This window comes from Camelus ferus, chromosome 3 (genome assembly GCF_009834535.1).
Source record: "Camelus ferus isolate YT-003-E chromosome 3, BCGSAC_Cfer_1.0, whole genome shotgun sequence".
NCBI lineage: Eukaryota > Metazoa > Chordata > Mammalia > Artiodactyla > Camelidae > Camelus > Camelus ferus.
The window spans coordinates 75,692,895-75,707,975 of NC_045698.1; the positions used below are offsets into that span (position 1 = coordinate 75,692,895).

The 15,081-nt window shown below is 36.9% G+C and overlaps 1 protein-coding gene across 1 annotated transcript in view; it reads right to left on the reverse strand.

Annotated features, from left to right (window-relative positions):
* Nucleotides 1-2,955: 2,955 nt before the first annotated feature.
* The window catches only part of TMEM232 (transmembrane protein 232), a 197,190-nt gene continuing 185,064 nt past the window's right edge, over nucleotides 2,956-15,081 (reverse strand). Inside the window, exons 14-15 of the mRNA XM_032476482.1 lie at nucleotides 8,143-8,236; nucleotides 2,956-5,161 (exon numbers count right to left, since the gene is read on the reverse strand). Of these exons, the coding sequence (XP_032332373.1) occupies nucleotides 4,955-5,161; nucleotides 8,143-8,236 (301 nt within the window). The 3' untranslated portion in view covers nucleotides 2,956-4,954. The remainder of the gene's footprint in view (nucleotides 5,162-8,142; nucleotides 8,237-15,081) is intronic.

Consider the following 15,081-nt stretch of genomic DNA (forward strand, 5'->3'; position numbering starts at 1 on the left):
GCAGGCTGGGCTGGGGTGCTGTGCCTGCAGAAATCGCAGCGGCTGTGCTACTGTCTGGGACCTGGGCTTCCTCTGTGGCAGATCTCTCCCAGGATTTGTCCACCCCAGATCTGGCTCCACGCTGAAGTGTGAAGTGGTCAGAGCTGGAGTGTTCCTGCTGGGAAATGAACAGCTGCATAGTCCTGCCTGAGGCCTGTCCACCCAAGACTCAGTACCCAGCTGCTCTGTTTCTGTGGTGCTACTTGGTGCATACATCGACAGTTTCTGCCATGGCCGCCCTCTCCCCCCGCTATGTGTGCACTGACAGTGGGCTCTGCACTCTCCCCCACCCACCCACAACCCAGGCTCTCCAGTCTGTCTCCACACAGCTAGATTGAGTCTTCTCCCTGGGACTGTCTGCCTGAGATTCAGCACTCAGCCACTGTGTGCCCTTGTGGCACTACTGTGTGCACGCTCCAATGTCGGTTGGTTAGATCAGGCACCCCTGTGTGTGTGCTGACTCTGCAGTTTGGCCAGGATCACACCCCAGGCACCTCAGTCTGTCTCTGCACAGCTAGACTGATTCTCTGCCCTGATCTTGTGCCAGGCTGCGGTGTAGAGCAAGAGGGGCTGGGTGTTTGCCCCTCTGAATCGGGGAGTACGGTGAGGCATCGGTCTCTCCCGGCCTTGATTGTTAGCAACCAGCACACATGCACTCCTTGAGACTAGAGTCTAGACTTCTCTATCCCCTCCATCTGTCCCAGCAGATTCCCCAGGGGGCAAGGGTGCTCCCCAGCGCAGGGGTCTGCCCATGTGACCTTCTCTCCCTTACACATCCCTCCCAGTGGTGCCAGTCTTGCCTGATCCCTTTTTGTTTTATTTTTTTCTGTCCTACTGAGTTACGTAGAGGTCGTTCTTACAGCTTTGGTTGTCAGGAGATCTTCTGTCAGTCTCCAGCTGGTGTTCTTGAGAACTGGCCCACACGTAGAGGTGTCTTTGATGTGTTTGTGGCAGTGGGGTGAGCTCTGTGTTCTCCTACTCTGCCACTGTCATCCTTGTCCTCTTTGGATTTTTTGATTTGATAAACTTTTTTAAAATTAGAAAAATCACTTAAAATGAACTAGCAGACAGTTAAAATCTTATGTCCCAGAGGATTTTTTCCAGTAAGAACAGAAGTATCAACTACTTGAATTGTAATTGCTGACCATTGCTACAGAGTTTCTAAAATTGTCCTGAGTTACTTTTTAAATTGTCTATTACCTCTGCATACCCCTTTCCCCAAAATGCCTACTTACTAATGTCAAAATAAGGATATTTGTTTTGGGTATTTTCTTAAACTGTTTTTTCATCATGCCCCAGAACACTTTGTGATCTTTTGACTTTACTTTTTAAAATTACACTAAAAGAAGTGCTTATTTTTATGTTTCTGTTACTTAGAATTTACTATTTTTCTTTTCTCTTTCCTCCCCTAATATATGGCTTTTAATTTCTAATACCCTAGTGAAACTAGCTAAAATTCTTATAAATATTTCATTCGCAATAAGGTAAAAGGGCTGTGAGTTAGTTTGTGTGATAAAGAATTTGCTTTGGTGGTTGCTAGGGGAAATCCTTTCGAGAATTTATAATAAATGGATACAGGAAGACCTAGATTTGTTCTTTTAAAATAAAAGTAAGCAAAGAGCACAGAGTAGCATAGAAACGAGGTTTAGATAGGAAGAAATTCGGACCTGAGATAGGCTAACACTTCCAAATAGTAGACTCAGTTAAAGATGAGTTAAGAGCTGCAAGAGCTGGAAAGGATAAATAGACGTGGAGTACCTCTCTCACTTTCCTTCTTCTCTTTCACTTAAAGTGGGATGACTAAGAAAATAAATGACTAAGGCTGAACAACATGAGAGGAGATGAAAAGAATCCACCTGGTGCCCAACCCAACCTGAGACTCATAGAACCCTTTGTGAATGTTGGGGTGAAATACTGAGAGTAAATTACAAAGGGTACCAGTTGAGTTTGTGTTAAATTGAGTACTTATTGAAAGAATTAAGGGTTAATTACAAAGATAAACTGTAGTAAAAGTGTCTTTCTAAGCCACTGACATTAAGTGTAAAAGGGAATGCATGCAGAAAAAGCAGAAAGGAGGGCCTAAAATGCAGAAGAGAAGAAGTGAGGGATAACTTTTATTGCTAGGTCTAGTATGTCTTAGGCATTGAGCTGCACACCTTTCCAGTTATTTAACGAGTGGGCTTCAGCTCCAAACTCACCCCTCGGCTCTCTGCCCTGTGAGCTGGGGACAGGCGCACTCCAGGGAGACTTCCAGGATGGTCAAGGAGGAGCTTGACTCTTCCTGTTGTCTTGCTCCTCCTGGTAGCCTGGTTTCAGCAACAGTTTGTTCCAGTGTCCTTTTTGCCCTGTGCTTCCACTTTATTGTGCCGCATCAGAGGTATCAGCAGGAGCTGGGCAGTGCCGCCCCTCAGAGGTCTGAGTCCCACTGCGGGGTGCCTCCTCCTCGCTTCCAGGTTCTGGCAATCCAACCCCCTCTCTCTGATCCTCTGGCCCTAGAGGTGGTAGCAGTTTCCTGTTTCTTTGTTATTTCTGTGTTCCCTTTTCATTTTCTTAGTTCTCTAACACCTTTAAAAACAAGTCCTTATACTAAATTCTCTGTTAAAATGACGTATTTCTGTTTTTCTGATTAGCTTCCGATAGCACTCTACATACATTGTAAATTACATATTTATTTTTTATAAACGAGTAACTGAAGCTCAGATAGATTCAGTAACATGCTAGCTGTTTCACAGTTGGCAGGAGGCACAGCCAGAATATGAACCCAGAGCTACAAGCCCCAGTCTGTGCTGATGCTCCAGGACATAGGAGGAAAACCATGATAGAAGTGTGCTGACAAATTTTAAGAATTTTAAAGGATAACTTAAGAATAAAAAAATTTAGAGAACAGTTTGAGAATAAATGTATCTATCTAGTTGATTAGTCAGAATCCTTATACCTTTATTCATACGCATATTCTTAAATTTACATATTCTTCATGTATTTATTCAAGGGTATATGTATATTCTTTTTTGGCTCCTTTCCAAATCTCCACTACTATGACACGTAAAGTATTATTTTTTTAAAAAGGTATTAATCCATAAGGAGAACAGATAATAGCACACTGGAAATACTAAGAAAATTGTGGAAGTTAGAAATTAGGTGAACAAGTGGGAACAGGAAAAAAAAAAAGCAGAACAGGAAAAAAATTTTAAAAGCTAAGTCTGCAGTGGGGAAGCCTTAAGACAGACCATTCCTTGCCTCATGATACCAGAATAGGTTTCTAAAGAGTGGTTCTGAAACAGTAGGATTTGTTAAAATTCTTACAAGTAGCAATTAGATCTCCAGAGTTCCTTCCCCACCACTATACAGCCCAGTGGTTCCATCTCTCTACAACCCAGAAGAAAGATGATGACTTTAAAAGGCAGTCAGGGTTTGGTAAGGCTGAGAATAGCACGGATGGAAGGGTGGTGGAAAATTGAGACCGCAGTGGGTAGAAGTGAGGGACTTCTGGGGGGACAGTAAATAGTTGATGGAGGAAGATTTTGGATGGAATCAGGTTGAGAGAAAAGGGATTAGCTGGCATTCTAGGGGAGACATTTCTTTTCACAAGTGAGGAAAGCAAAGATACATGAAGGTATTTGGCAAGCTACACTGGGAAATACTATTTCTGGGAACTTAACATATTCTTTGTATGAGGAGACAAGGATGAGTCAAAAGGTTTGGGAGGGCTGGCATAAAGTTGAATCAGCTCTATGGGGAATCAAAAGAGAAACACCCTTCTCTCCTCCCACTTTTCTACCATACGTTATTGTAATCTTAAAGAATGGTACTGTAAATTCACATAAGCTAGGTCAAAAACATGTGACCCAGGTGTCAAATTTAACCCAAAACTATGTGACTTTTAAAAAAACCAGTTGCTAACATTTTGAAATTTAGCAACTTTAAAAAAAAAAAAAAGATTGAGGTCTTTTTGAAAGACTGATGACCCTATAATACTGGACATACATTGCAGAGAGGAGCTGAGTGATGCCAGTTTCTTAGGTGGAGTAAGTACTGTATAGCCCCGTCACTAACTTATGTTACCTTTCAGACCTGGTAGTCGTTTGAGTTTGACATCCTGAATGAGTACCTGTCTCTTGAGTGTCACCAAGTCACCTGTGCAAAATTGAGGTGTGGTTATCGTTTTTAGAAAGAGTGTAAGGCATCGTAAGAACCCCACCCCAATACTGTAACCCATGCGTTGAGAGTGTCAGAAGAAGTGCCTTTTAAAAAGTGACTCCTGCCTGGATGAACCCCTCCAGTAAGTGCTAGTTATACCTGCCAGGACCAGGCAAATCCATTCTCATAAACTCAACTGGCAAAGTAAAATCACTGTCACCCAGAAGGCTTCTTTGGTATCTGTTAAAGATTAACTCATTCTGAGATGACTGGCTTGTTCAGATTCATTTATATACAGAATTAATCAAATTCAACCTTCTGACACATGGTTTGATTTGGCACAGATTGGCTACGAAATACAAATCGAAGCAGGTGCTTACTTACTTCATTTGTATACTAGCTATTATAGGAGTAGCCATTGATGCTCATTCCACTTTCAAGAAATAATTCTTATTTGTGACTCATTAATAATTTGCAATTAATTTCCATCTAACTGTCCAATGACTGTCAATGCTCTGAGAATCATTAAGTATGTGTATGATCACAAGTTAAGAGTCAATTAGGAAAAGCTCTAGCCATGTTATTGGAAAATGTTTAACTAGTAAAATACTTCACTCAAATGTTAAGTGCTGTTAATTTAGGACTGAGATCCGACTATTAAAGAAACTGCACCAGGATAAACTCCTCTGTAAGAAATGGCTTCCAGTTAATTAAGAATTTTTTCCTAACCTGAAGCTATCTTGGTCTCTTCCGTGCAGTGAATTTCTGGCATATAGATTCAGTTTTGAGGAGTCATTTTCTTTTCTAATGAAACTACTTCAGTCCTAGGAGGAAGCTCATAGGGTTTGGTTTGCTTATGCAGTTTCTCCTCTCTTCTCTTCATGATTTCTCTGAAGTGGGCTTTCTCCTGTAACTCTTTACGTTTACGTTCTTCCGCCTCACATATTGCATCTTCATTCTGTCGGATCTTTAGCTCTTCCTGCCACTGTTACAGAGAGAAAGCGTCATTTACATATGGTTTTCCCTGAAAAAACTATCAGTTTAGCTCTTCAAAATGCAGATCCTTATATCCAATTATTCTTTTAGTTTTTCGCACAGATATGCCTCAGGAATTTATCTACCGTACTGGAAAAGTATATAAGCCATCTATTAGAAAGGGTACAAGACCCACAAATAACAGAATTCCTTCTTAGAATTTTTAATAATAATAAACCAACAATCCAAAACAAGAGATTAAATATCAAACAAAAACATAATAAAATCATCTTCACTTTAAAATTTCCAGTTAAACTTTAAAGACATAAGAAATACAAGTTACCTGCACTTACCTTGAGAACATTTCTACACACAATTACTCATATAAGTTTCACTTCTCAGAAGCCATTCTGACATGAAAACTCCAGAAAATTGAGGCAAAACATCAAGAACATTCCAGCATAGGCTGAAATTCATGCCTTCGCTTAGTCTTCAAGTTTTGATACTCACCTGTGACATACAATTTTTTCTAATATAATAAACTAAATAATAATGTCAATTGTTTGACAAAATTACTAATCTTATGTTATAGCATTAAAGCAGTAGTTGGTGTAATAATAACAGTATCTATAAACAAAGACACTAACCTTCCTTTTGTAAGCAATCTCCGTGTACCTCATGATATTGATCTTCACATTGTCAAAAGTCAACAGAGTATTAATTCTTAAGAACTCTCAGTGAAGTAGAATTCTTTGGTTTCCTCAACACCAAGCATTAGAGCAGTAATGGGGCATCAGACTGTGAATGACCAGGAGGCAGTTCTTCCTCGTCTCCTCCTTTGTTAGAACTTGGCGTGGCTGGGATCCACCATAATGTTATGATCCCTCTTTTTCTTAGCCCCAGAAGAATGTAAGCTTTTCTTTCTCATTTTTGTCTCTATTGACTATGACAGATTCAATTTGGATAGAGCATTGTCTTGAACTTACTTTTATTTCCAATTATTATCATCAACTGTGGCAGCTAGGAGGATGCAGACATGCTTACAGTTGATGGGAAACAGAAGCACCATACTGCTCTGTTCAGCCCATTCACTCAGGGACCCGTCATCATGTGATGGAATACCAGCAGTGTAGGAGGTACCTTAATATCTGCTGAACATTGAGGTATCTGCCCTATTCCTCCCATATCATGGCCATGATAAAATTCAACTGACTTAGCAGGACAGTTCAAACTGTAGCTGTGTGTATTTGTTTTTTGTTAATTCTACAGGTTCCACCTTCCCACCTCCATTCAGGTTAGGGATTATAAACTAAGAAATTGAGCAACTATGGAGAATTGACAGGAAAAGTGTTTTTGAAATCCAGAGATTTAGTTCTGTGTTGACACTCAGTCATTTACTAACTTTAAAATCTTGGACAAGTAACTAAATTGTAAACCTACATTCTTCTTACTGGTAAATGTTTTACAGCATTGTTGTGAGATTAAATTAACCAGTGTAAGAGCATTTTGTAAAGTGTGAGATGTAAGTAAAAAGCACTATAGCTACCTCAAAGGAAATGGTATATACATTAATACTTCTTAAAATTTGACATTCAGAGAAACTTCCATAAACCTTCCCAAATCAGTACTACCAAACTGCTAACTATTTGATCACGTGATTTGGATCCTATACATTCTCAAACATATTTTCAGAAAGGATTCCTTTACCTGTCTCTAGCTACACTACAAGCAGATTGATGGACAGTGTTACTTAGATACTGCTTGGACCCTTGGAAAGAGGAAAAGATGATGGTTTTTAGGAGCCATTTCCTGACCTCCTCTCTATCATTCAAAATTAAGGTCCTCTGCCTCTTTAGGCGGATGTGTTTACAAAGTGATTAAAGTCTTTCTAATCTTTCAAGGGTAAAAGGGTAAAAAGTGGAGTGGCAAGTCAAAAGATTGTTGTTCTGTTATTAAAACTACTGCTCTGTGTGTGTGTGTATGTGTATACACATTGGTCACCTGCTATATTCTGTAATCTATTCTAGATAGTTTAGTTGAAGTGAATAGTAAAATAGATGCTGCAGTTATGAACCATTTAGAAGTTTTGATAATGCCCTGTACATATGATATACTGGTTTAGCAAACTTTATTAATGAATAAAGTAACAATACTATAGCTCTCATTTGGGATTCCAGGGTATCATTCAATCTCCAAACCCCAATTCTTGTGGCTATTACTGTATTGGCTTAAATATTAACTGTGTGATAAATAACTGTTTAATGGGGTCAATAAATAAAATAATAACTTATCTTTCTCAAACTATCACTAATTAAAAGGAATGTGAAAAAATAATCATGGGAATATAAACACAATTGACAAATAGTACTGAACTGTTGATAACAGTAATTTAAACACATTCTATGTGCTACTGAATCCATATTGCATTCAAATTAAAAACAGAAAGTAAGTACTTTCTCTCCTACTCCAGCTCTGCCCCTAAAAAGAAGTGGTCATAAAATGACTTGGCAAGAAACCACTGAGTAAACATAGCTCAACAGATTAAGTTATGTTAAGTAAATGGCCTTGTATTGCCACTGCTTGTTTAACTCATACCAAGAACAAAATGATTAAAGTCTTACTAATATTTCAAGGGTAAAGAATGGTCACTGAAAATTGAGCCAAAAGATTTTTGTTCAGTTATTAAAACTACACTACAGAAGAAATCAGTGTTCAATATCAGATTCTTGTCATAAGAAATCAGTACTAATTCGGGGAACAGGATAAGGCTTGTAGTTTACAAATGACAGAAAGCCACATTTTCTGTAACCCAGCGGAGGCAGTGAGGGGTACAGATAGTACAGTGAGGCATAGTCAAGTTTAGCAATGCCCAGGCAGGGCTCTGCTTCTGAGTTCCCATGTGTTCTTGTTTTGTTCTCAGAACTACACTTTCTGATTCAAAATGCCTTTAAAGAACAAAGCTTTTGCTGCTCGTTTAAGAAAGTCACTTACGTGATGATCAATGATTCTTGCCAACTCTTTATCCGCCCTGGTGAAAAAATCTGGATATTGGAACAAGGGGAGTTCTGGCACAGAAGAATGTTCCCTTCAAAAGAGAACAAGAATGGATCCAATATTAGGTATAGATATTCTTTCTTCCTGGAATATAAAGATTTGCAAATCATCATCATTAAGCATTTTGATTCTATATTGTTGATAAATAAGGTCACATTGAATATAAATACATTGACAAGTATGGGGGCCTAGAACTTTGACATATCTTTTGAAGGACACAATCCAATGCACGACAGATGACAAAGCAGGAACAAAAACTGAGATTAAGAAAACAAATGACTCACTTGGGGAAAAGCACATAGACTGAGAAGGATGGAACCTAGAATATAGTTGAGGGAAGAGTAGGCAACTCATTTATTAACTCATTCATTCATTTGCTCATTTATTGCAAGATGAATGTTATTATAAGGACTGAGAGGGAAAAAAATGTTTTTTAACTTAGATACTGCAGTCCAGAAGTTCAAAGTTCACATAGGAGGGAGACATGTAAACAAACACCTACAGTACACTGGAAAAACTGCTGTAAAATAGTAAGATAGGGTTCTATGGAGTACAAAGGTGGGAGCTGGCATCATTTAACTTAGTCTGAGTGAGTAAGAGAAAATTTCCTGAATGGTTGTCCCAACTGGATGATTGTGGATTGAAGAAAAGGCACACTTAGGACATGTTCAGTTTCTTTAATATAGCAAAGATAAATGTACAGAGATATTTATAAATAGGTGCCCCCCCAAACCCAAAAAACAAAGAAATACCATTATTTATACATAGCTATGGTTTTTCAAGTCTTCAAGCTCTTTCTGAGGACATGAAGTATGGAGTGAGCATCCCTTTAGGAGGTACTTCCCGGGAGCACGTGGATGCCCACATTCTTTAATCCTGTATCTCTGACCTAATCAGCTCATCAGGCAGTGGTTGCCAGGGGGACGGGGGGTGGGAAAATACTGCTCTTGTCTCAGGAAGACTACAGTAATCTTTGGAATTACCCAATGAGGGAAATATACTATATTTAAACAAACCACAAAACTGTGTCCTTATTTAGCAATTGAATGACTTGACCCTTTATCCCACTTTTTTTCTTTTGAGAGAGAGAAATTGAACACCCACAGACTTATTGGCTGGCATTTTCTCTAGCATACTTTATTTTCATTTGGGGGGTTCAGGATGGATATATGATCCTCAGAGATGTCAGGGATATATGACCTTTCACTGATTCCAAACTTAACTTGTTCCAAATAATTGTATATTTTTTTTTTTTTCCTTTTGGAAGTTTAAAGCTTCATTATTTAGCTACTGGAATACTCTTTAACCAACTTCCTTCCTCAAAGACTTTCTGAGCTCCACTGCAATTTCTTCTTTTTATTTCACCTTTATTGAGATACAACTGGCATATAAAACTGTATAAGTTTAAGGTGTACAACATAATAATTTAATATAGGTATATGTTACAAAATGATGACCACAGTAAGTCTAATTAATACCTTCATCACTTCACGTAACTACCAATTCTGTGTGTGTTGTGTGTGTGTGTGTGTGTGTGTCTGATGAAAACATTGAAGATCTACTCTCTTGACAATGTTCAAGTATTTAATACAGTATTGTTGACTATAGTCACCATGCTATACATTAGATCCTCAGAACTTTACTGGAAGTTTGTACCCTTTGACCAACATGTCCCCCTTTCCTTTGCCTCAACCCCTGGCAACCACAAACCTACTCTGATTCTGAGTCCTGCTTTTTAAGATTCCATATATAAGTGAAGTGATAGAATATTTGTCTTTCTCTGTCTGACTTAACTGACCAAGCATAATATTCTTTAGCTTTATCCACGTTGCTGCAAATAGCAATATTTCATTCCTTTTTATGGTTGAGTACTATTCTCTTGCATGTATGTCACATTTCTTTATCCATTCATTTGTTGATGGACACTTAGTTTGTTTCCATATCTTGGCTATTGTAAATGATACTGCAATAAACAAGAGGATGCAGTTATATTTTTGAGATACTTAATTTCATTTCCTTTGGTTTTATTCCCAGAAGTAGAATTGTTGGACCATATAGTAGTTCTGCTTTGAATTTTTGCAGAACCTCCATACTATTTTCCACAGTGGCTTCACCTATTTACATTTCCACCAACAGTGCACAAAGGTTCCCTTTTCTCCACATCCTTGCAAACACCGTCATTTGTTATCCTTTTGATAATAGCCATTATGACAGGTGTGAGGTAACATCTCATTGTGGTTTTGATTTGTATTTCCCTGATGATTAGTGATACTGAGCACTTTTTTTTGTACCTGTTGGCCATTTGTATGTCTTCTTTGGGAAATGTCTATTCAGGTCCTTTGCCCATTTTATATTTTAAATATTTGGATTTTTACTATTTATTGTTTACATATTTTAATATTAACTTCTTGTCACATAAATGGTTTGAGAATATTTTTTCCCATTCCATAGGTGGCCTTTTCCTGTTTGGACTGTTTCTTTTACTGTGCAGAAGCGTTTTAGTTTGTACTCACAAGTTGCTGATTTTTGCTTTTGTTGCCTGTGCTTTTGGTTTCAACTCCAAAAAAAATCACTGCTAAGACCAACGTCAAGATGCTTTTTTCCCTATGTTTTCCTCCAGAAGTTTTATAGTTTCAGTTCTTATATTTAAGTCTTTAATCCATTTCAAGTTAACTTTTGTGAGCGGTGTAAGACAGGGGTCAGATTTCAGTTTTCCCAGCACCAATTATTGAAGACATTATGCTTTCCCCAGTGAGTATTCTTGGCCCCCTTGTCAAATATTAGTTAACCATATATGCTTGAATTTATTTGTGGTCTCTTGATTCTGTTCCATTTTTCTATATGTCTGTTTTATGCCAGTACCATTCTGTTTTGATTACTTTCATTACTATAGCTTTGTTATATAGTTTGAAATTGGGAAGTGTAATGACTCCAGCTTTGTTCTCAGGATTGCTTTGACTAATTGAGGTCTTCTGTGATTTCATACAAACTTGGATTTCTATTTCTGTGAAATATGTCATTGAAATATTAATAGGGCTTACACTGAATCTTTAAATCACTTTAGGTAGTAGGGACATTTTACCAATATTAAAATCTTCTGATCCATGAGCAAAGATTATCTTTACATCTCTTCCTGTCTTCTTCAACTTCTTTCAATTCCTTACAGTTAACCAGTGTACAGAACCTTCACCTCCTTAAATTTATTCCTAAGAATTTTATTGTTTTTGATGATATTGTAAATGGGATTGTTTTCTTTAAGTTAGATCATTGTCAGTGCCTAGAAATGCAACTGATTTCTGAGTGTTGATTTTTTATCCTGCAACTTTACTCAATTCATGTATTAGTTTTAATAGCTGGTGGAGTATTTTGGATTTCCTATATGTAAAATCATGTCATTTTCAAAACAGTGACAATTTAAGTACTTCCTTTCTGACTGGAAAACATTAATTTCTTTCTATTGCCTAACTGCTCTCACTAGAACTTCCAGTACTATGTTGAGTACAAGCAGCAAAAAGGGGCAACTTTGCCTTATTTCTAATCTTAGAGGAGAAGCTTTCAAACTTTCACCATTGAGTATAATGTTAGCTTTGTTATGTTGAAATATGTTCCTTCTATACCCATTTCGTTGAGAATTCTTACCATGAAAATATAAAAAATTGAATTTTGTCAAATACTTTTTCTGCATCTACTGAGATGATCACATGGTTTTAATCTTTCATCCTATTAATGTGGTATATCGCATTTATTGATTTATGTATATTGAAACATCCTTGTATCCAAGGGATGAATTCCACTTGATCAAGGTATATGATCCTTTTACTTGCTAGGTTTTTAAAATTTTTATTTCTTAACTTTTAAATTAAAAATTTATTGAAGTATAGGTGATATATAATATTGTATTAGTAACAGGTGTATAATATAGTGATTCACAATTTTTAAAGGTCATACTCCATTTATACTTATTATAAAATATTGGCTACATGTCCTCTTCTGTATAATATATCCTTGTAGCTTATTTTATATATAATAGTTTGTACCTTGTAATTCCCTCCCCCACCTCTACCTTACCCTTTCTCCTTCCCTCTCCCTGCTGATAAATAGTAGTTTGTTCTGTACATCTGTGAGTCCATTTCTGTTTTGTTATATTCACTAGTTTGTTGCATTTTTTTAGATCCCACATGTAAGTGATATCATAAAGTATATGACTTTCTCTGTGATTTATTTTGCTTAGTATAATATCCATCAGGTCCATCCATGCTGCAAATGGCAAATTTTCATTCTTTTTTATAGCTGAATAGTATTCCATAGTACATATATACTACATCTTTTTTATCCATCCATGTGTTGATGAACATTTAGGTGGCTTCTGTATCTTGGCAATTGTAAATAATGCTGCAAAAGCATTGGGATGCATGTATATTTTTGAATTTGTGTTTTGGGGTTTTTTTGTGTGTGTTTTTTTGTTTTTGGATACACCTAGGAGTGGAATTGCTGGGTCATATAGTTGTATTTTTAGTTTTTTGAGAAACCTCCATATTGTTTTCCACAGTTAACAGTATCAACTGACATTCCACATTGTAGCAGGGCTCCCATTCTCCACATGCCTGCCAACATTTGTTATTTGTGTTCTTTCTGATGATAGCCATTCCAACAGGTGTGAGATCATATGTCATTGTGGTTTTGATTTGCATTTTCCAGATGATTAGGGCTGTTGAGCATCTTTTCTTGTGACTGTTGACCATCTGAATGTCCTTTTTGGAAAAATGTCTGTTCAGAGCTTCTCAATTTTTAATTGAATTTTTTTTTGATGTTGAGTTGTATGAGCTATTTTATATATATTGCAGGTTAAACCCTTATCAGTCATACCATTTGCAAATATTTTCTCCCATTCAGTAGGTTGTCTTTTGATGAGCAAAATTTTTAAGTTTAAATAGGTCCCATTTATTAATTTTGCTTTTATTTCCTTTGCTTTAGGAGAAAGATACAAAAAGAAGTTACTGTAATTTATGTCAAAGACAGTTCTGCTTATGTTTTGCTCTAGGAAATTTATGGTTCCCAGTCTTACATTTAGGTCTTTAATCCACTTTGAGTTATTTTTGTATATGGCATTAGAGAGTGTTCTAACTTCATTCTTTTATATGAAGCTGTCTAGTTCTCCCAGCACCAATTATTGAAGAGACTGTCTTTTCTCCATTGTGTATACATGCCTCCTTTGTCATAGAATAATTACCATAAGTTTGTGGACATTTCTGTCCTATTTCATTGATCTATGTGTCTGGTTTTATGCCAGCACTGTACTGTTTTGATAACTGTCAGGGAGCCTGAGTCCTCCAGCTCTGTTCTCCTTTCTCAAGACTGTTTTGGCTCTTCGGGTTCTTCTGTGTTTCCATACACATTTTAAAATTATTTGTTCTAGTTCTGTCAAAAATGCCAATAGTATTTTGAGAGGGATTACAATGAATCTGTGTATTGCCTTGGGCAGTATGGCCATTTAAAAAATATTAATTCTTCCAATCCAAAAACATGGTTTATCTGTCCATCTGTTTGTGTTGACTTCAGTTTCTTTCATCAGTGTTTTGTAGTTTTCTGAGTACAGTTTTTTTCCCTCCTCAGGTGGGTTTATTCCTCAGTATTTAATTCTTTTTGATGTGATGATAAATGGAATTACTTCCTTAATTTCTCTTTCTGATACTTTGCTGTTAGTGTATAGACATGCAACAGACTTCTTTATGTTACTTTTGTGTTTTGTAACTTCACTGAATTCATTAATAAGCCCTAGTCATTTTCTGGTGGCATCTTTAGGATTCTCTATGTATAGTATCATGTCATCTGCAAACAGTGACAATTTTACTCCTTTCCTTCCAATTTAGATTCCTTTTATTTCTTTTTCTTCTCTGATTGCTATGACTAGGACTTCTAATACTGTGTTGAATAAAAGTGGCAAGAGTGGGCATCCTTATCTTGTTCTTGATCTTAGAGGAAGTACTTTCAGCTTTTCACCAGTGAATATGATGTTAGCTGTGGTCTTAATTTTGTCCATTCAGCTACTCTGTGTGTTTTGTTTGGAGCATTTAGTCCATTTACATTTAAGGTAATTATTGAGATGTATACTCTTATTACATTCAATACTGTGTTAAATAGAAGTGGCAAGAGTGGGCATCCCTGTCTTGTTCTTGATCTTAGAGGAAATACTTTCAGCTTTTCATGATTGAGTATGATGTTAGCTGTGGCTTTGTCATATATGGCTTTTAATATATTGAGGTATTTTTCCTCTATGCCCACTTTCTGGAGAGTTTTCAATATAAATGGATGCTGAATTTTATCAAAAGCTTTTTCTACATCTATTGAGATGAACATATGGGTTTTATTCTTAAATTTGTTAATGTGGTATATCACATTGATTTGCAGATACTGCAAAATTCTTGCATCCCTGGGACAAATCCCACTTGATCATGTTGTCTGAGCCTTTTAATGTATTGTTGGATTCAATTTGCTAATATTTTGTTGAGGATTTTTGTATCTCTATTCATCAGTGATATTGGCCTGTAATTTTCTTTTTTGTGTGTGATATCGTTATCTGGTTTTGGTATCAGGGTGAGGGTGGCCTCATAGAATGAATTCAGAAGTGTTTCCTCCTCTGCAATTTTTTTTTGGAATAGTTTGAGAAAGATAGGGTGAAACTCTTCTCTAAATGTTAGGTAGAATTCTGTGAAGCCGTCTGGTCCTGGACTTTTATTTGTTTGGAGTTTTTAAATTACCAATTCAATTTCATTACTGGTAATTAGTCTGCTCATATTTTCTGTTTCTTCCTGGTTCAATCTTGGGAGATTATGCCTTTCTAAGAATTTGTCCATTTCTTCTAGGTTGTCCATTTTA